At 38.2% G+C, this 22,202-nt stretch overlaps 2 protein-coding genes across 2 annotated transcripts in view; both read right to left on the reverse strand.

Moving 5' to 3' along the window:
* The window catches only part of bsnb (bassoon (presynaptic cytomatrix protein) b), a 93,243-nt gene extending 83,718 nt beyond the window's left edge, over positions 1-9,525 (reverse strand). Inside the window, exon 1 of the mRNA XM_088005646.1 lies at positions 9,104-9,525. Within this exon, the coding sequence (XP_087861772.1) occupies positions 9,104-9,282 (179 nt within the window). The 5' untranslated portion in view covers positions 9,283-9,525. The remainder of the gene's footprint in view (positions 1-9,103) is intronic.
* Positions 9,526-11,152: 1,627 nt separating this feature from the next.
* Positions 11,153-21,070, reverse strand: bap1 (BRCA1 associated deubiquitinase 1). Its single transcript, XM_014999409.2, has 17 exons — positions 20,874-21,070; positions 20,636-20,665; positions 20,462-20,516; positions 20,209-20,341; positions 18,616-18,735; positions 17,608-17,669; positions 17,299-17,441; positions 16,372-16,450; positions 16,149-16,272; positions 15,862-15,958; positions 15,154-15,329; positions 14,735-14,868; positions 13,544-14,007; positions 13,213-13,439; positions 12,947-13,039; positions 12,779-12,851; positions 11,153-11,930 (listed from the first exon to the last, which is right to left on the reverse strand). The coding sequence occupies exons 1-17, from the start codon at positions 20,911-20,913 to the stop codon at positions 11,797-11,799; spliced, it is 2,184 nt and encodes a 727-aa protein (XP_014854895.1). The 5' UTR covers positions 20,914-21,070; the 3' UTR covers positions 11,153-11,796.
* Between the last annotated feature and the right edge of the window lie 1,132 nt (positions 21,071-22,202).

Here is a 22,202-nt window from a genome sequence, read left to right on the forward strand (position 1 = left end):
ATGGTGAAGGTGGCAGTGGGAGCATCATGCTCTGGGGTCAGAGTACCAGTGTGATGACTTACATTTCCAGCAGAACATCTACAAATAAGCATACAGCCAGAGCTAGAAAACCCTTTTTGTCATTTGTGTCAAATGCACACCACACCTTTCAGATAATTACATTTTAAAAACTATGCATCCTTTTTCTTCCACTTCACAATTAAGCATTACACTTTGTGTTGCTCTGTTTACATGAAATCCCATGTTTAGTTCTGTTGTTGTGACAAAATGTGAAAAGATTCAAAAGGCATGACTAGATTTCAGAGGCACTGGAGAGAGACAGCTCTTGTTATGACAGCTAACTAATGCTTAGACCAGAATGCAATGATGCCCTTGCTAATTAGTTAACGAGGTGTTGGTGTCAACAGCTGGGAAAACAAGAAAGGTGTCACAGTCAATGTTTATAACATTTTCTCCTACAGCTCCTGCAACCATTTACTGAACAATCCAAGCAACTAAACACATACTTTCAGTACGAATCTTGCCATCATCAGAGGAATACTTTTATTTTTCTTAAGCACACCGACTCTGATATGCGTGATGTCCTAAGCATTAAAAATGAAAAATCAACTACTTTTGTATCTAAAACAAAGAGCCCAGCAAATATCCAATCTTAAATCAGATTTTTACGCACATTGTTTCCTGCAAACCATGACATGAACACCTCCTGCATTGGCCGAATCCGAGGCAGCTTTTATTAATGCAGGAAAATGTTTTGTCATGAACATTGATTGTTTGAGTTTTTAGGGTTTTGCCTATTTATGTTGTAAGTATTCATCTCTGTATTTTTTATATATATCCTCCTCAGTTTCCTTTATTTCTTGTGCTGTTTCTGAGTTCTTGTAAGTCTGCAACTTTTATTAAACATATCTCACTGCATGAAGATCTCTGCGCCTCAGCTTTTTCATTTCCCCAAGCCGTGACCTGTTCTGTTACTTCTATTATTTTTAATTAAATATGATTACTTATTAAAGTTCCAAAGACACTGAATTTATTGCTCCTATAGAACAAAATAAAATAATGTTTTACTGAGTTGAATCTGGCCGAATATTAGCAGCAGAAGCCCAGCCTAATCCATGACTGTGACACCTATAAAATTGTATTTTAGGACCAACGCAGTGATTCCTAAAGGGCTATAATCTGAAAATATGGCACAGTGTAAATGGATTAAGTAAAACACAATGTCTCTCTCAGGTCCTTGCTGTCCAGCTGCAGAAAGCAGCTTTTTAGGTCTGGCACTTATTTTGGTCTCCACTTGTTAAATTTACACATTTGAAATTATACATTGTCCAAAATGCTTTTATGACTGGCTCTAAGGACCAGACAGTAATTTTGTGGGAAAAGTCCCCAAAGTCTAGAAAAATGCAACTTCAAAAAACTTGAAGCATTTCTGTGACTTTGAAACAGAAGAGTCTGTTTTTCCTGCCAAGCAAAGTAAGCAATTACCAGATTTACCCTGCATAATACATTTTTACACATATATTTCACAGGCAAACAATTATACTATTAATCATACTTCAGTCTTTGGTAACTGCTACAATAGGTTATTTTTATGTTCGTAGTTTACTACTTTATTAGATATAATGCATAATAGATTAAAGGTAACACTTCAGAGAAATGTTTTCCAATTTCACTTTGTCTTTCACTGGTCACCAGCCTTATATTTTACCAGGCAGAGTTTCCAGGTGGTTTTATTTCTGCTTTGCTTTGTATCCTCAAGCTGCACACTAACAAGCAAGCAGTGGACATGATGAGAAACAGACAGTAGTGCTGGAAGCTTCAAGCAAGAAAACTGAGACCAAACAAAGTTACGAAATCCAGAAAATACTTTTTGTAGCAAAGAAAGAAGAGCGTCTTCTGCCAACGCTGCTGTTGTTTGCACAGGTATTAATCACGGTGCAGAAATATTCCCACTGCTTAAACTATTTGTCATGCAACAAACACAAACACGAATGTATTAATTGGGGATGTATGCGATAGACAAAGTGAAAAGTTGCACATTACAGTTAAGTGAATGGAAAAAAAACATTTGGTTTTCTAAACTATGTAATTCTGCAAATCTTGAAAGTGAGCCGTCCATTAGTTTCCACTCTTCTACGTTTTATAACACGAAATAAAATCTGTGTAAATTCATCTCAGTACAAATCCCGCAGAAGGTGAAGGTCTCACAGGTTTGTAAGAGAACATTAAAGCACAAACATCATGAAAACAAAGGAACACAGTCAAGGGTAAAATTGTGAAGTTTAAAGCACAATTAAGGTATCAAATAGGAGATCAGTGGATTAAAACTGATTAGATGCTTATTTTTGTGTCAGAATGTCCCAGTCAAAAGTCCATTTGAGAATCTGTGGAAATAAAATTCATGTTCACTTATGTTCTCCATACAGTCGGCTGAACTTTTCTACAAAGAAGATATTTTATTCTCTAGTTTCGAATAACAGCTGTGTACAAAAGGTGCAAAACTTGGAAATGTTTGAAAACTGCACATACTTCTTGATCCACTTCACAATCATAGACTATGTTGTGTTTGTCTATCACATAAAATCCCAATAACATAAACTGAATTTGGTGGATGTAGCAAAATGGTAATGTATTACGTATCCTTTTTAAAGGTTCAATAAATGTTCAATTCAAAAGCTGCTGCCACTTCGAAGACTTTCACAAAAAGCTCCTGAGCAACGTAATCCAAACACATAATAACAGAAGATGGTTTTTGAATAACAAAAATTGTTTGTTTCACTAAAATCTAATTAGCTAAATGTATAGTGTCACTCCTTTATCCGCCAAATGGTGTTGCAGACTCTTTTTATTGAAAACATTAATTATGTTAACAAAAACATAAATCCAGGCTTTCTAACGCTTCGCCACATCAAGAGTCCAGACAAAAAACTGTCTCATCTGTTTTATGAATGAGGTAATCTTTCCGTTCAAAAATGAATATAGAACATGTATTTTGCAGCAGTAATCATAATCTGATATGTGTGCTAAACCTTAGCTGGATAGTTTATATCTGCATCAATGTCCTTTTATCGGCGAGGCTACATGTTTCTTATTGATTTGTACATCTTTCACTGTAAGCGAAACAGGCGGATTGAGGCTTTGGATTGAAAAGCTATCCTCTGCGCTCCATTTAGTGATATTTAAAGGTCAAAGCGGAAACGTATCTCAGTTGCACGCGGCAGCGGCATTCATTGTGAGTTTTAAAATAAATACAAGAGATTTGGTCGACACCCTAAATCTGCTCAGTAAACATAACATCAGCAGCAGGATATATTTGTTGTTTGCACATTCATTAAATGTCACATCAAATGAAAGCATTTTTTTTACCCAGAGGAAAAAACTTTCAGCTTGATAATTAACCAGCAGGACTGATTTAATTTTATCCTGCAAGTAATTGTGGGGAGTTAGACATTAGGGAAAAGAAAAAAACACCCCGAGAATATTTTAGTTACAGCAAGACAGAAAACACCAATGTGCCTTCTGTCTAACAAATAAATGTGACTGAAGAGTGAAGGCTGAGCAGCCGGTGTCTACTGATGTCGAAATGTAGGAGAAAACTAAAGTTTGATTTCGTGTCCTCACCAAGACCGAGTTTTAATTTGATGCTGTAGTTCATTTAACAAATATTCAAACTATAGAAAGACATTTTTCAATATAATATTTTTTAATATAAACAAACATCAAAAACAGCATCATCATAGAGTCTTTAGCTATTTCTGTCAAAAATAATGCTATATATTTCATAAGTTATGTATTATTACTTTCACTGACACAAGACGGTAAGAAATTAAACACATACAGTTAAGGTCAAAGTTGTACACAGTTGAAATTCATGCCAATACTGTACATATGTAAACATCTCCCCTGCAGTTGAACACTATTATATTTTTATCTATTAGTCTTAAGTGTTAAAGAGTCAATATTAAAATGCCACAAGGGAAATTAAACTTAGAAAGTGGATAGAAGTGTCTCATCGGGGTCCGCTTCAATCATCACCAAAACATTTTTAGTTAAAGCTCACCACACTTTTCATTTTTATATAGACTGTTTTAAATGCTTAAATCAGAGAAGGCAAGTTTGTTTCTTAAAAAAAACTTACAGAGAGTGTAGTGGCTATGAATCAGTGGCAAGGTATATACCATCTGTGCACATAAAAATAAATCCACTACTGTAATTATGCAGACGAAACACTCAATATGCTGCATGAAGGATGATCAGAGTTCACATTAAGCCACAGCATTTCGCCGCCACTTAAAATACATAAAAGATATGAAAATAAGACTCTAGGAAAAAACATAAAGATTATAATAAAGACTCAACAATTTTTTGTGTTTTTTTAGATTTTTTTTTTATCCAAACAATGGGTCAGTGTCCATATGCTGCCAGTCTCTCCCAGGTACTGTAGGTATTGATTTTTTGCACATAAAAGCATCATAAATAATGAGAAAGAATTGCTTTTCAAATCATTTATGTGAGGACACCATAAACATTCGGCATGTCAAGTCTGTGCAGGCTGCAGTGCTCTTACTGCTGATGGTAAATTAATCATGAGGACGTACTTCCTGAGCATTACGTCCTAAAACATGATGGCATCTATTATTAACACAGACTTGTACTTTTGTATCAGTTTAAAAAGGTATAAATGCTCCCAACATAAGTTTGACAAACAAATCTATCCTCGTAAATTTCCCCTCTCGCAACATTGTGACGAAAGCACCATCACTTGCAATATTTCGCTTAAATTCTAGACAATTAAAACAATTGACATGTGTAATGCATCGATATTTATCTATTTTTAAGACAAATTTCTGCAAAAATAACCTTAGAATTAATTGTCATAAAAACTCGTGCATGCATCACTCATGTTAACGTAGCTGCAGATCATCCACAACTCCTCATGGACACCACACTCAAGGGAAATGCACATGAGGAGAGTTACGGTGTCCTGAAGAGGCTGATGCCCATCAAATGTCACCTCTAAAACACCGTGTGTTGTGCTGAAGAGCACCAAGACAGAGCAGATTACTGAGCTTTAGCTGTGGATAGTTTTGTTATAAGTACCGACGCTTCTGAGCAGGACAGGCTCCAAAAGGATCATCTGCAGACCAGATGTCACTGGTGGTTGGTTTGTTTTTAAAATAAAAACATAATAGTGGCATATATTTTTTTATTCACAGCATAAAGCTAATGTGTGTTGCTCTTTAGTTTCAGCTCTAGTGTTAAACCAGAGCTGATGTTGCAGCCAAAATGTTCAATGGCTGCATTAAAACGCATCAAGAAATCTAGAGATGTTCCACATTGTAAATTCACTAAAACATCTTTTCTGGTAAAACGGTTATTCCCTCCTCAGCTGTATTCTGAACACAAACAGATTTCCTAACATCACTATCTCAACCTATGAAGAAGTTTTTAAAGAAACAGTCAATGTTTGCAAACCCGATTTAAAGTCCTCACTGGCTGCTGCAGTTCTGAAAATGGAAGGCAAACCAATTTCAAGTGTGATTTATTAACACAATACAGCACTATAAAGTCTGACAGAATCTATAAATTCAGTTAAAAAATCGTGAATGAGTGCAGGGTAAAGGTTTGAGAAAACAGAGATGCACCAATCAACCAGCCAGACATCATGATCAGCCCTTTTTCCCTGATCACCTCAGCCTGGTGATTCACCAGATTTGTTAATCAGATCTTTTTTTTTTTTTTTTTTACACATTATTTAAGGAATTCAACCTATTTTTAGGCTAATAACATCTGCCTACAGCATGTGCTTGATTCCCTGTTTTGAGTTGAGTAAAAATCAGGTACAACTTAGGCACATATGCTAATGAGAATCTCAAAACTACTACTTCCTTCAGGGAGCCTGTTATAGTGCTTAGAAATGTTTTGGCAGATCAGTGCTGCAGTACCACACTGAGTATGTTGTTGTAAACAGGAAATATGTGGAGCTTGTGTCAGAATGCTCTTCAGTAACGGTCAATGCTGGGATGACTGTGCACTTAGAGAAAGCTGTTATGATAAGAGTAGAAAACAATTATTGTGGTGCTCACCAGAGCAGACGGGTCGGCCAGATAGGCCCGAAGAAGACTTCTGGAAAGGCTCGGATTTAGCCCTCTTTCTGTGACTGAATGTAATACAATTTGGTCTAACACACAGCAAAAAAAAAGTCCTGACTATCTCACTTTTAAGTAAGGTAATATAAAAGATATAATATCCCTATTCGCATTACCAGGCAACTCATTTCAATTAAAATGAAAGTCGTCTATCAAGTCTAAAGCCAGACGCCGTCTTCTTGCTGCTGAAATTCTTATGGGTTCTTCACAAAGGAATATGTTAAAGCCAGATTCATGATCTCAAGAAAAACCATTTAAATCAGCCATGTGCTGCGATGTTGCTCTCTTTCCTTCTGCTCATTTCTCATTCTGCCCCTCTGTTTGTTAGCACACTCAGTCTCTGCACTCTCTTTATGAGGAACCTAAGGGGGGATACTAGGAAGAAATCCAGATATAAAAAAATCATGAGATAACAAGCAAGCTATGAGCATTTAAATCTACCCCACACAATACACAGGCAGGACACGGGGATCTTTTCTACAAAGATATGGTACAGATACTTGCAAAAGTATTCATTCCACTTGAACTATTTCATATTTCACTTATGGATTTTATGTTACTGACCAACATGAAGAGGTGCACAATCCATGCAGAGGATGGAACATGATCCTTAAATTCCTTTTTTTTTTCACAATTACAAATCATAACATTGTGGGAGTGCATATGTATTGTGAAGATCAATGGACACAGCAGACAGATCAAGGATAAAAGAAGGGAATAAATTAAAGTATTAAAGCAGGATTCAGTCATAAAAACATGACACATTCAAAGCTTTGAACATCTCACACAGCTCCGTTCAATCCATCCTCTGGAAAGTGGAAACAGCATAGCACAACTACAAACCTATAGCGACAATGGCAATTCACATTAATTGACAGGCCAAAAAAGAGGAGCCAGACAAAAAGGCAACTCTGAAGGAGATCCAGAGAACCGCAGCTCAGGTGGAAGATGCAACTGACAGGCAACTATTAGAAATGAAATTCACAAATCTGCACTTAAGGGAAAAGTGTCAAGGAGAAAAAAATGCTTTTCCTAAGCAAAGACAGGGGAGTTTAAAGGAAGATAGACATTACAAAATATGGAGCAACAATGAAAGAAAGCCTGCTATAGTTACAAAGAACTTGAGACTCGGGAGGAGGGTCATCTTCCAGTACAACAAAGACAATAAATATACAGTCGGAGTTATATTGGAAAGGTTTAGTTCAAACCATTTTCTTGAGCTGAAAATGGTTCATTTCCTTCTAATCAAAGGTTCCAGTTGAGAATCTGTGACCAGACTTGAAAACTGATCTATGCAGAAACTCTCAGCCTACCTGAACTAGAGCTATTTTGAAAAAAATTTAATGAATAAAATAAATATCAGTCCGTAGATGTGGCAGGTACAGAGTTGGTTTCCCCTAAAATGTCTGCAGTTGTAATTACATAAAAATGTGGTTCTACAAACTATTGATTTGGGTAGCCTTTAACACATATGCACACCACACTTTTCAGATTTGTAATTCTGAAAAAGGCTAGAAAGCTTTGTTTCATTTCCTTCTTCTTCACAGTTATCCACTATTTTATGGTGGTTTGTCAGATATGCCAAAATAATATATTAAAATTTGCAAACCTAATGCAACGACATGAAAAATGTCAAGAGGTATGAATAGTATTGCAAGACACTGCACATAAGAGCAGAATGTTTTCATAAAATGTTACACCTCTGAATTTCTCCCTGCCATAAGTCATAGTCTCAAACAAAGCATCAACTCTGCACCTTGCAATTTAACCACACGAAGGAACGCTCGCAGCAAATCTATAAATCTATTTGCACGCCAGTCTCGGAAACTGTTGCACAGCGACTGCAAGCAGGTGCGGCAAATCCACGATGCAGCAATGTCTGTGTGTGTTAAGGTTTACAACTGTTGAACTGTGTAATTAGGCAATATCAGATCCTGTTAGAAGGGTAATCCCTAACACACACCCACACCGAAAATACCGACATCCAAGCTGCCACATGTGCCCACAGACATGTTCCCTGTTAGTATTTGATCAGTTTACGGCTGCATTATTTTAAGCCATCAATGTGGGTTTAATGCTAGTAGGAGGGCAAATACTGAAATGGCACAAGATTTCTTTTAGGGAGGAGATACAACAGCACTGTCTCTAGAGTAAATGACCCATTTCTGACCAGCTGCAATTTTAATCTCACAGCATATTAATTTGAGAATGAGATCTGGTAACTAAGACGGCTATGGCATATGTTTTGGTCCTGCACTCTCAATGACGTTGGTGATATCTGATGGGAGCAGTGACATCCTACACAACGCTGTCATCAGGGAGACAGACGTCTGCTGCTGGCAAGGAGGAAGGTGTGTTTTTCAGAATGACCCTGTATTTACTGGAAATCACGTCAAAGAAGCCTGTAGTAGAACCGACCCACCCCTCTAATACGAATTGGAGACACTTTGCATTTTTTTTCTCCGCCTCATTTTATTTTTATTATTAAATTCTGAAAATCATCACCTTGAATATGAGGTGAAAATTATGCTTCTAAGATTCAAGTTGTAACATTTACTCGGTCCTGCCTGAAATTGTCGCTTTCATTCATGATACTGAATCCTCAGGGCAGACATCGTAGAAAAAGGGCGTAGAAATTCCTGTTGAAATTGCTTAAAGCTACATTTACGTACGATTGCTTCCGTTTACTTGATCGATTGAAAGCAAATCGACAATGACAGACTTGGTGCCAAAATTAAGGAGGTTTCAAGAAGAGGTTGTTAATAGTGTTGACAAGGGTATTGAAATAAATAATTAAGCGCCCATTCATGTCTATCTACACGCAGTCGGTTGAGCCTATATCTACGCTGGTGGTTGAACTAATGTACGCTACAGCACGCTGCCATGAATCCTCCCTGATTTCGCTTCATTGCCCACACTTTGGGTAGTGAAGCCTTCCTAGCTATCTCGGCTACCTGTTAATCCCCGGCCCGGACGCAGCCCCACTTCCTCCGGCTGGCGCTCCATTGCTGGGCTTGATGAGCTGTCCAGAGTCCGGTGGTGCTGAAATGGAAGTCGGAGCCCCCGCTGCAGGGACGGCGGCGCCGGGCTGTCCCGCCTGTCCCTCCCCCTCCATGCTGGCCTCGTTCCCCATTGCTTCGGGATAGGTCTCGACGGAGAGAAACGGTGGTTGTGGGTGGTTTTTACAGCTGGGGTAAAAACTCGGATGGAACTCAGCGTCGCTCCCCTTCCGCCATCATCACCTACAATCCAGCATCCCGCACGGAGCACGCGCGCTGACGGCGAGGCCGAAGGAGCGCGCTGACGCAATGGGTGGTGACTTGTAAGGCTCGTACGTGCGCGTTCACAGTGATCAGCTATCTTAAACAGCACGCAACCACCCTTCTCAACCCCCTACATCAGGATTGAGTGGCATTTTATTGTAAAAATTTAGTAAATATTATAATTATGAATGACATACTAAGTTTTTACAATAATAAAAGAACTCACAAAGTCAGTCTATAAGCAGAATTTAATTTAGGGTACCATTATCAGTAAATCACCACCAATCTCACCAATAATATCTCTTTGAAATAGTCCAAGCTTGATTCTTTGCGTATTGTGCATCTAACACCTCTTAATGACGTTAAGAGGTGTTAAGGCATTCCTATTAATAAGCAGTAGAAATCGTGTTCTGGGAGCAAAGAGAATGATTAAAATTTGATTTACTTTTTTTGTCCCATCATGGAGGTAGAAGTTCAGTCCTCAACAGCTAGCATCTTGCAACCTTTAGATCAATGGTGTCAAACTCCATTCATCGGGGGGCAGAGTTCTGCAACTTTTAGTTGTGTCCCTTGTTCTCCACGCTTGAATCAAATGGCCAAGCAGCGTCATTAATATTCAGTCAAGCTTTTCAGAGCTCTAACTTGCAGATTAACACTGTCAAGGACTGGATTTGGCCACCCCTGTCTTATGGCATCGCATGCTGACCAAGTCAAAGACTGCCACAAAGACTGGCAGTTGTGTTTTCACTACAGTATTAATAGCTTAGACTCAGGAGCGTTTGGAAGGAGGGACCAATATAATTGGTTGTGCTTACAAGCACACATGGAAAATTGCCATTCATCGATCAGCAGATTTACAGTTATGTAGGCATGCATAAATCTGACTCCAGCACAGACACAAGTGGTAGAAATAAATGACGAATGATGAATTACCAGCACTAAATAGGAAATATCGAACTACAAATATTGTCCTTTGTATGATTACAAGGACATTGTTCAGTTAATTTATGACTCTTTTACATGTGCTGTTCACATATCTTCAGAGTCAACAAATTCAGGTACATTCTGCATACATGTAGATCCAGATTTGAAGTTTTGACATCTGTAATTTATGAGAACTAGCCTGGAGGACCTAGGCAGCATCCTGGGCCAGCTCTGACAGCACAGCAAGGCGGCAAACACTTCCTCTCCTATGTGTTAAAGTTTGGAACAAGGAGCTGCACTACAAATGCACAACTTTGCATTTACACAAAACTAAAGCTTTCTACCATTAATAATTTTAAATTAATATCAAAGCAAAAAAAAAAAAGTATACTGCTTACTATTTTGATACTAATTTAAATAGCATAGTTGCATAAACTGACAAACTAAAAATCATTCAGAAAATTAAAAGTAGAGGAAAATTAATGACAAAGGGAGCCGATTGCTATTTACATCCAATCAGAACAAATACTAAATGGGAAGTTTTAAAAATCTGCCCAAGTGACCAATATTTTTTTTTTTTAATGTGAGTAGCTTTAGTTACAGCAAATAGATCTGAAACGGTCCAACTTGGTCTGAATGATTACTCTCCCTAGTGTATGGCTACTGTCACTACAACCGATCCACAAAATCAACCAGTGTACAAACCTATAAAAACTTTTTTTTTTTTGTACATAAATCTAAAGCAACTCATTTAGTGACTCCCAATCAGTCACATTTAAAACTCCAAAAGTCAAAGAAATTTGGCTTAGACTAAAGTGCTTTAATAAACCAACTTTATTTCAGAATAAACTGGCAAGCACAGAGAATTACCGAATTTAGTCTACGGGCCAAATAACATGTAAATATATACAAAAATATAAAGCAGCACAAATTCAACTTAACTCACTCCGAGATCCAAAATGGGTACAAACACAAAACCTGTGTGTATATCTGCAGAATCCCTTAAAGACACATAAACAAGTAAAGACCTTTAAAATAAAAAAGGTATTTCAAACCCTTACAGTCATATTGTCAGTTTTAAATAACATGATAAAAAGACAACAGTACGTTACTGGGTAAATTCCTCCACTGAATGTGTTGACGCTGAAATTTACTGAAAGAGTAAAAAAAAACAAAACACATTCAATACTTCATTGGCACTGAGAAAATATCGACTTTTAGTTAACAGTTCAGTTTTACATAAGCTCGAGCTGCTTGAAAGTACTGGCGATAAAAACAATGCAAGCATCACACGAACAAACATTTACGAGAGCACGACCAAAAACAGATTTCATGAAGCACAAAAGAAATAAAACAAAATACAGCACAATACTGTCGAAAGGAATGATTTTTCAGAAGTGAAGCGACATCATGTTATTCCTTACAGTGATTGCTTGGTGTTCATTTGACTTTGACTGTGATTACTGGCGTTTGGCTTTGTAAGGTCGGGAGCGTTTCCTTCGATCAGGCTTCCTCTGCTTGTGCAGCCGGCCGATGCTCACTCCCTGCCGGCGGCGCACAGAGATGTTTTGCTCCACGAGGCTGGCCAGCATGCCTGTAGAATATGCACCGAAATATCAGGGAAGGTAAGAGGACAATATTAGCATAAGTGGAAGGTAGTTTTTTTGTTATTAATCTTAGGTCAAACAGATGGAGAGGGATAAAGGTTTATGTAGCGTGTGACAGTGTTTTTTTTTTTTTTTGTCTAACTGGTGAGATCGACACGAATGGTTTAACACAGACCTACAGAAAATACACCCGGTCCTGGGCTTGTGGTCAACCTGCATAGCTAAGCAAGAAAAACATTAACTGTCTAAGAAGCACAAAGTTAAAGATCAACACTTGTAAAACATATTAATCATCCACCCATCCAAGTCCATCTCTGTCGCTTTTTTGAGTGTCTTTTTATTATTTCTGACATGGAAATAAACGCAGATATCTTGACCTTAGAAGGTCAAATAGAACTGATTGTAAAACATTGTAAAGAAAACAACACGTGACCTGTGAAGCCTTACGGGGGGCATGAGATATGTGAATTTTCATATGGTAGGTTAAACAAGCCTGAGGCAGCTCATTTTTTAAGGATTTTTATAAGAATGAAGATCCTTACAAGCAAGTTAAGCCCAAGACCAACACATTTTTACAATTTAACATTAAATATCCTGAAGATAAGTGAAAGTAGGGCTTCTTTAATCTTTTTAATACACCCGATCTTGTTTAAATATTGAAAATGTTTTGTTTTTAACCTTGAGCCAACAGCCTAGAAGCAAGAAGCTGTGCAAAATTTTTACTAGCTTTCGTTAATTAGACCACAAGAGAGTTTTAAATGACAGACTTTAATAAGAGGGGGAAGAAAGATTAAAAAACAGCAACAAGTATCAAAAACCACTAGTTTTTTTTTACCTTCTTGGGCCAACATTGATATAAATGTGCAGATAAACTCGTCGTAATTGTGAGTCCTCCTCTGATCATCTATCTGCACAAGTAAAATAAACATTTAGACTCAAAGTCGACAAAAACAGATTTTGACCAAAAACAGTGAATTCAAGGTGAAATAACAAATGCACTTACTTTGAATTTCTTTCTCTTTTCTACTTCCTCCTTTAGAAACACCTCATAATTGGCAATGTCAGCTTCTACACACTTGAGTAGTGCAAGCAGCTCCTGCAAAAGGCAATGAGGTGACTCGCTGCTTGTGTTTACGTGTTTCTACCCATCACAGGCATCAGCTTTCTTACCGGCAGCACAAGCAAAGAAAACAAGATCTAAAGGTGCTATACAGTCCAAATATGCCCTGTAAGGATATGTAGTGCAGCACTTTACAACAAAGGACTTACTTTTGGAGAGTACTTATCCCCTGGTGGCTTGCTGTCTGCTCCAGACTCTGTAACATTGAGCTTTTCCTTGCCAGGTTTCAACTCTGCACCGTCTTCGTTCTCGTCTTCTTTCTTCACCGCTACAGATGGTCCCTCATCTCCTTCCTTTATGGCATCTTTTTCATCTTCCTTCACTTTGAGTTTTACCTTCTCAGGGGTGCAGAGCTTCGTGCCTTCAGCAGAATCTCCTGTACAGGTAATGAAGACAGATGCGGCATGTGGTTTACAAATTAGGAACTCGAGTTTTACTTGAGAAAACTAAGACGGCGACGTTCACTTCCTGTTCGCTCACCAGATGGAGGGAGAGCATAAATGACTCCGTCGTCTTGTAGGTGCAACAGCGACGCACTGACTGAAGGTCCCAGCTCTCTTACGGCGCGGTTGTGTCTGGAGTCCAGCCTCAACATTTCATCCTCTCCGAACAGCACGCGGGACAGATGGGACGCGACTGGGCTCGAGGGACGCGTGGCCGCCTGAGAGCGAGCCGGCGAGCGCAGCGGGGAGTTGAAGGCGCTGCCAATTTCAGAGGCCGTGTCTGTGCTTTCGTTGCTGGGCGTGGGGGAAGGCTGCGAGGCGGACGTGATGCAGATACCCCCGGTGCGACCTTCAGTGCGCACAGACAGAGGGGTGTTTACGCCGTCTTTTCTTTGAGCTTCCTTCTTCAGTTTCTCTGCCAAAACGTTGAGGGCGATCTGGCTCTCCATCCCGGTCCCAACCCGTCCCGTTCTGGACCGCAGGCTCGCCTTTCGTCTGAATCTGAGAAATGAAAAAAAAAAAGAAACATATTTTACAGATCTTATCAAAACAAACATATTCATTATTAAAATGTTTAGAATTCTCTTTTCACTTTAACATCTCTTTTTTTTTTTTACCCCCAACAAACCTCTGTGATTTTTGGAGGGATTTGTCTCATTTAAAGGAAAATCTTGTTTGTAAAAAAAAATATAACAAAGTTAAATTTAAAAACCCTGATTCTGAATGCTTCACTTTCTCATTCTGACACCCTGATGTGGTTACCAGAATGTGTCACAGTGGGAGTAGTTTGTTCAGAATTGCGTCTTTTCTTATCAGGGCCAAAAAGTTACATTTTTGTCTCTTCTAACCACAGAATCTTGTTTCACATGATTGCCGTTTCCCCAACATGACGTGTGGCAAAGTGCCATGAAGATTTCCCCAGGTTGTCTTTGACTTTCTTCCTGCCGCTCTTCTGTGAAGAGAATTTTTGTGAAGCGCATGACTACCAGTTGCTCCACAGACAGATTCTCCGCCCAGCGGTGGGTCTTTGACGCTAATTACCAACTTTTTCTCCGGCCTCTCTGCTGTCGTCCTTCCACTTCACTGTACCGTTTGTTCAGTTATGTTCTCTAAGCAACCTCGACCTCTGAGGCCGTCACTGAACAGCTGGATTTATACCGAGAACAAATCGAAGCTTGTGGTTTTAAAAAACTCTTGTAAGACGCTACATAGAAACTAAAACTCTTGCCTGCTGGAAGCACTGGCGGAACCTGCTGCTTCTTCCTCGTCTTCATCAAATTCGTCTTCGTCGTCTGAGAACGGAGGCTGAGGAGGGCCTGCTGTCCGAGAGCGTCCGACACCAGCTGCTAGGTCCTCCTCCTCCTATGAATCAGAGCAAAAACGATTACTGCAGGGTAATTGTTCAGATTTAAGTTTAAATGAAACTTTCACTGAAGGCATTGAGTTTAAAAGTTATTGTGTTTTCAATCGAAGATAAGAGGTTTGCAGGGTTTTAAGAAAAAAAGCAATACTGTGATATATTTCGGTATATTTTTTCGAGACAGCTCAACGTTTGATGGCATTTTCCTTTTTTTCCATGAATAGTGACACAAAACTGCAGTTTCATTACAACTGAGGCGCCTGGAATATCTTCACGCTCGTTCTCACCTGCATCGGGGACTTGGCGTAGTTGTGGTTGTCGAGGAAGGCAGGCAGGCGCTGAACGATGGGGTTGACTTGCTGGGCTCCTCCTCCTGTGGGGGCAGCGGGTTTTCCCATGACCTTTGAGCTTCCAGAGGGGCCAGCTCCGTCCTTGGACTGACCCCCCGACTCGTCCACTGAATCTAGAATTAGAACTGGTTGAGTTTTACGCTTCTGAAAAATCCAGGCATGGACTATAAGGGTGTGAGACGAAGACAGATGGCACGGAAGATGGAGAGGGTTTATGAAAAGCGAAGTCTTGGCAAACATTCTCAATTACATTTAATGTATCTGGCTCTCTCTGATGAAAGATGATCCTTTCTTTTTTCTTTCTACAAGGACTGGCCTGTGTTTATCTCCAACCAGCAACGCTGACCAGCTTCTATTTCCCCTTCTACAGACAGGCCTCCTCACAGCATGATGCTGCCACTGCCGAGTTTCACTGTGAAGGTGTAGCTTTCCACTACAAAGAGCAATGGATCAAAACCAAAGACTTAAATTATAGTCTCATCTGATTAGAGCACATCCTTCTGGTTAGCTTGTTGAACACTTCAAACAAGGTGTCCTATGACTTTCTTTGAACATTGGCTTTCTTCACTGTTCCATAAAGACAAGATTTGTGAATTGAAAGAACGGAGTCGACAAAGTTAGCTAAAGTCCTTCTTGGGACAGTACCTGCATCTGCTTCTTTCTTGACGGTGTTTTCATCTGGAGACGAAGAGTTCTGCTGCTTCTTGTCCTGGACAACCTCAGGCTGAGTGAGCCGGATCATCTGAAGACGGGACATCATAATTTTATTAAATCATTATTAGGTTTTCATTAAGACACAGACCTCAGTCTGCAGGAATGCTCGAGAAGATTTTGCTTGGGTAAAGTTTGAAGCCGCTGAACGTCGACAAACGCATTTCCACTGAGTCAAGAAGCGATTTAGGATTGAAACTTAGTTTGGCCCAGTTCCTGACCTTCTGCAGACCCTCCAGAATGGTCTGTCGGTTCCTCTTTAGAATATCCAGCTTGGACTCATACTTCATTCTGCGGTCAGGCACCACTGCCATCAGGTTGAAGCGGATATCATGGTACGGCTCACTGGAAAGAGGAAGAGCAGCAGCAGAATGAGAATTAAGCCCAAAGGGCTGGCATAGAAGGTAAAGCACTACTGCTTTTGCTAAATGGTGCGTGACTCACCCAGCAGTGGCCAGGCCGATCCTCTCCATAATAACACGGCGAGCCTTGTCGGTCCATTCCTCATCCTCTCCCCAGGGCCCTAAAGGATTGTGTTATAAATCTACATCATTTAAGAGCAAAACAACTCCAACGGCTCACAGAACAACCATAGATGTGATGAAAAAGTTCAAGTAAAAATTTTAATAAGGCGATTAAATGCCTTAAGATAAAATAAAGGTCTACTATATTTTCAGACAGACTGGTCTTTTATTTTGTATTTATCTTCGACACCAAAAGTCCTAATGAGACAACATGTGACTTCAGTTAAAATTGCTCATAAATAGTTTTGTTTCATTTTTACTTTGAATTTGGTATTACCAGCATTAATGTAGATGACAGAGTGAATGATAAATGAAATCATAAATTTAGAACTACATCACTTAAGACAAAAGAGCTATTCAAACCAATTTGGAAATAATGAAAATGTTATTTCTCTCCGAACTTAGAAACAACCACTATCAAGTCTTTGTTATTACTGACTTTTAAGTGTTAGCCTTTTAACTGTAGCATCTTCATTTCATTCCATTCTGGACTTTGACTAGGCCACTCCAAAACCTTAATTTTGGTTTTGGATTTTCGTTGAGTCCAGAGTTATATAACCCAGGTACTCTCGAGCTTAACTTCACAAACTATTTCCTGAACTTTCTTAATCAGGCTTTATTGTATGTTCAATTATGACAATTCAAACCCTGAAGAAGTAAAACAGTCCTAGACCATCTTATTACCACCTGCTTATGCCAGATGCAACAGGAAGTTCATCTTCCAAAGCATTTTGTCTTGTCAGTCCACAAAATATTTCATCAAAAGTCTTGACAATTATCATAATGTTCTACCTCAAGGGCCAGTGTACAAAAGGAATATATATATATTACCCATATAAAGTCTCACCATGATCAATGGGATAAGCCTTGAGCCCATCAAGCTCAAAGAGGCGGTCTTTGATTGGCACGTAGCTGACAAAGTGGAAGGCCTCCATCGTCCGCACTGCACTGATCCCGTTCTGTTTCTCCGGAAGGTGCCTGGGCTCCGGTCTCCATGGAAACATCAAAACAGGGAGTTTGAGAAAGGGATAAATGCACAAAAGCATGCTATGTTACATAACCTGTCAGATCAGAAAAGGAAAAGTTTTTTGTTTTTTTTTCTCCTCAGACCCAAGGCCATCTGAAAGTTTCTAAAGTAACACAGACTGTAACCTACCTGGCATGGCTGTTGTGAGCCCTGGCGAGCTCTGGAGCATTTCCTATCGCGTAGCCTTTGCTCTGGAAGCAAAGAAAAGCATACAATGTGAAAATTTTGTTGAGAAACTACAGAATATGTTGAAAGAAAAGGAAACACTTAAACTGAATAATTGTAGCTAAAAATAGTTTCACACAAAACATTTACTTAAGTATCATTAAAAAAGAAAAAAAAAGGAGTAGTATTGATGCATTGTATTTTTTAACTTCTACTTGAGAAATATTTTGTAGAAGTGCTATGTTTACCTGAGTACAATTTCTGGCTACTCTACCAACCTCAAGTTACTCCACAGAAAGACAAAGAAACACATTTTAACCAAAAATACACATGTCTGGTGAGACTTATAGTTTGTACACCAGTCTATCTGCTGTTTTCTCAGCAGGTAGAAAAAGTACTGTTCTACTTTTTTCTATTTGCTGAGCCTGTTGTGCCACTTGGAGGCCAGGTGAACATACAGCAGATATAGTCACTGGAAGTACTCTGCACAGTTCTAGCATTTATATTTTACCCACTGTAAGCAAGGGTTTAAAACGTTCTTTATTGTGGAAAATTATTTTGCAATTATGTAATTTATTTACATTTTTTTTTATTATTCTAAATACCAGAACCAGCACAGAATTTTTTATCTGTCTATGAATATTTTGTGTTCAGATCAAGCAAAACTATTATAGTTGCATTTTACCAAATACTTTTGGTAAAATGCTTACACCCAATACTTACACCCAAGTAAGCTCTACTCTTACTTGGGTGCAATTTCTCACCTCTGGGTTTATGCTACAAAATGATAGAATACCATAATTAATATTGTGTATTGTTTTAATGTATATTTTAGGAACACTCATACAAAAAGTCATGCTATTTTATTTAGCTGTAAGAATCACAATATTTTACAGCTATATTTTTTTTAAACATGTGGAAAACAAATCCTTTGAAAGCAGAAGTTAGCAGTTGAGTGGAGGGATAACTTACCTCAGGACTGAAGCCTTTAGTAAAAGCCTTAATGCGACTGAGGGTGGTGCCGAGTTCGACTCCACTGCAGTTCAGAAGAACACTCAGCAAGGCATGAGTGGCACATGAGTTTGGTATCAGCTAGAAAAGGACAAACAGATAAAAATGTTGAATGACTTTAATATTATTTGGGGGGGGGGGGGGCAAAGGGCAGAGGGCGGTTTGAATCTACATGCAGAAAGGACAGTGGATTTTTTTTTTAACATGTTACAACCCCAAACATTAGTGCAAAGCTGTGATCTATAAAGGTAAATTGCTTGCTTATAAATCACAAGGATTTATGAATCTCATGTTTGTTTTTGTTTTTTTTGCGTAGACCGTTTCCGCCTTTTGATCGTACCTACACATTTTAGTATGAATCCCACGCACATCAACTCTGTTGCTATAAAGCCACTTTGTAAATAATTTGATAGTTTAACTATAGTAATTAACCACGACTCACTAGGACACAATCTTTAACATCCTGCCTGTCATTGGAAAGTGTTGCTTAAATATTTCAACACAATACAATCTTTTTGGTGAAGTGCTCTGGCCCATTTTGCCCCTTCAACATGATGCGATGGTGTTCTAAGGCACAAGCTTCTCCCTTTTTCCTCCAAATGTAACAGCAACTGTTGTTGGCAAACACTTTTCTTATGCCCGTTAGGGATGCACCGACTGCAGTTTTCTGGCCAATCGCCGATAATCAATCTTTTAAAAGGCCTAATTTACCGATTCTGATTTTGGCCGATACCATTTTTATGTCTGAAATGTTGCTCAATACATCAATAAAGTTGCTAAATTGGCAACAGTGGGATGAGTGTTAACTGTAAATGTGCAGACATGATCTGGTCACAAAGTTTGTCAGTCAGACCTCTCTAACAGGAGAAAAGAAAAGCACAGTGGTTGATTTTTAGACCTTCGCCGAGGTTGAAAACATCAGTGGATAAGATCGGCTTCACATGTAAAAATCAACCGATGACCGATCTCCAAAAATTAAGAAAATCGGCACTGATAAATCGGCTGGCCAATAAACCAGTGAATCCCTAATGCCTGTTTTATTCTTCTGCCTGTTTTATTCTTCTGACATGTATCAAATAGAAGTTATCCATGGTAGGAAAAGCTTAGTTTGAATTAATGTCAGACAGTTAGGAAAAAAAATGCCTTTTTAATTCTAACAAAAATCAACATATATGAGCATGTACTTTTTTAACCCAAAGGAATTTTATATCCATTATTTTAAAATACAGTAACTATTCTGATTTTTCAAACATGGATGCATGACTTCAGCATTATTTAAAAGTATCAACTATTTTAATGAATGATTCACTTCTTTAACTTCTTTTACTGACAATTACTACCAAATCGTGACATTAAACATCTTCAACTTACAACTACTTTAACTGTTATTGTTCTACTCTGACATACATCATTTTCATTTAAATATGTATATATGGATGTATAATTTTCATTCATTGTAATCTACACAAAAATTCAAGAATTACTTATTGAAAGAAACACATAAAATAATACTACAATGATAAACACTGTTATATCCATGAATAAAACGGTTACCTGATGAGCAAAGAACATGTCATTTACAATTTCCTCATCTATAACTGAGGTCTCATCCACCAAGGTGTTGACTTTTCTCCTGGACCGCCGCTCTTCAATCCACTTAAACAGGAAGATGAAGCCATAAACAGGACTGAAAAGGAAAATGACACACACTTTTACTGCTGTTAAAAAAATGCATGAACATTTCTATGTTTTTATATGTATATATAAAATGTGTATTCCTGAAAGGTTGTTTTGCAACCAAACTGACCTGTGACATTTACTTTGCAGATCATAGATTTCCTCAACTTGGACTCCTTTGACACCTACAGAAAAGTCCCAAAAAGAAACGTTAAAAAGTTAGGATTCGTTTTATCTTCTTTGTAAAGAGTTTGCAGTTTGCAGCAGCTCTGTGAAAATTTTAGTCTGTAAACCAAATGCTTACCAAAATCTTCCACCAGCAAAGTAAACAGCCCTGCAAAAACAAAACAAGTCAGTTGAAAGTGCAAATATATACACTGAAAAGCTATAAAACAAAATATTAAACTTTATTTTACATGATAGTTGTTTATTGTTCTACATTAAGGTTCATTTCTAAACGTTTATTTTGTAGCTGCACTGCCCAGTTGGCTACATGTGGAAGCTAATGTTTGTTAGCCTAAATATCTACCGATATTTCTCACCTGGATCACTCTCCAACTCCAGCCAGCCTTTGTTGTTCATTTTGAACGTCTGGAGAGGAGACTAATATTTAAGATGCATTCCAGTCCATGTCCAGAGGCGACTGAAGATGTTTTGTAGCTGAACTCAGTTTCCTCTCGCGTAGCAAACGAAGACAGATCAACATAAACACAATAGACAAAACTGGTCGCTGACCAACTATGTCATCAGAAGGCGACAGATGGTTGTCACAAAAAAAACAGTCCGACCTAACTGGGATTCGGATCGCCTCATCAAAAAGAGAAGGATTTTTCGAATCCCAAACGACTCTTAAAGAACAAGTAAGGAAACGTTTACAGTATATGTTGTGCTTTAGCATTGGAACATTTCTAGGGGAAAACCCTACAAGCTTGAATTAAAAATGTATTCCCAACCTCAGTTTCTAAATCCAACATGGCTTCCCCAAGCATAAACGGGAGCTGTAACACTAATAGTAAAGTTTTGTTTGCCACCATATAGAATAATTATTACATGTACTAAAAATTGTCTGTTGGTGAACATGTTGCTGCAGTGAATAAATTGGTAGTTTAATGTAAAACAATGATTCATAAAGAATACTCCATGCAGCATTTCTACTATTAAATTCTCACATACTAACTGAATATCAGTATTTGATTATAAATATATTTTTCTGTGCAAATACAACTGGTAGCAATTTCTGATTCAATTCAAATTTTCGCAGATTGGGTGTATATGTCCGATTCACAAAATGTAATTTCATGAAACTTTACAAGACAAAAGTCTTGTCAAAACCATAACCAAAAGAGTTTTAACAGCCATTGTTACAAAAAATAAATAATACATAAATAAAACCTGTCAATCTAAGAAGTCAAGATTATTCTATAAAATACATTTTTCCACATATCTGTTTTCTGAGTAAAAATCTGACCCCTCATGTTGAACAAGCATGTGACGACAGTGTGAATGAAGGAATCCCTTTCAACTGGAAGAACCTCCAGCAGAACCTGGCTCAGTGTGAACAGTTTTCTGTCATAACCAACTAGAAATCTGAACTAAGTACACACAAAAAGGTCAAAAACTTCTACATGTTGAAGAAAAAGCAAACTGAGTTAATGGCAGCAGTAGAGTTATATATCCTTGGCTTTTCTAGGTTGAGCATGACTCACACCATGTATTTTCTTATGTACTTTTTAATCTATGTAGAGATTCCGTATTTCATGTTTTTCTCTCATTTGTTCAATTTTTTCCCTATATTTGTCTATTTATTAACCACTGTTAACTAGCACTTCGGTTAATTTTAGTTATTTTTTTAAAGTAAAAATAATAAAAAT

The sequence above is a fragment of the Poecilia mexicana genome, unplaced genomic scaffold (genome assembly GCF_051168715.1).
Source record: "Poecilia mexicana isolate PSO_F unplaced genomic scaffold, ASM5116871v1 scaffold_5, whole genome shotgun sequence".
Taxonomy (NCBI): Eukaryota; Metazoa; Chordata; class Actinopteri; order Cyprinodontiformes; family Poeciliidae; genus Poecilia; species Poecilia mexicana.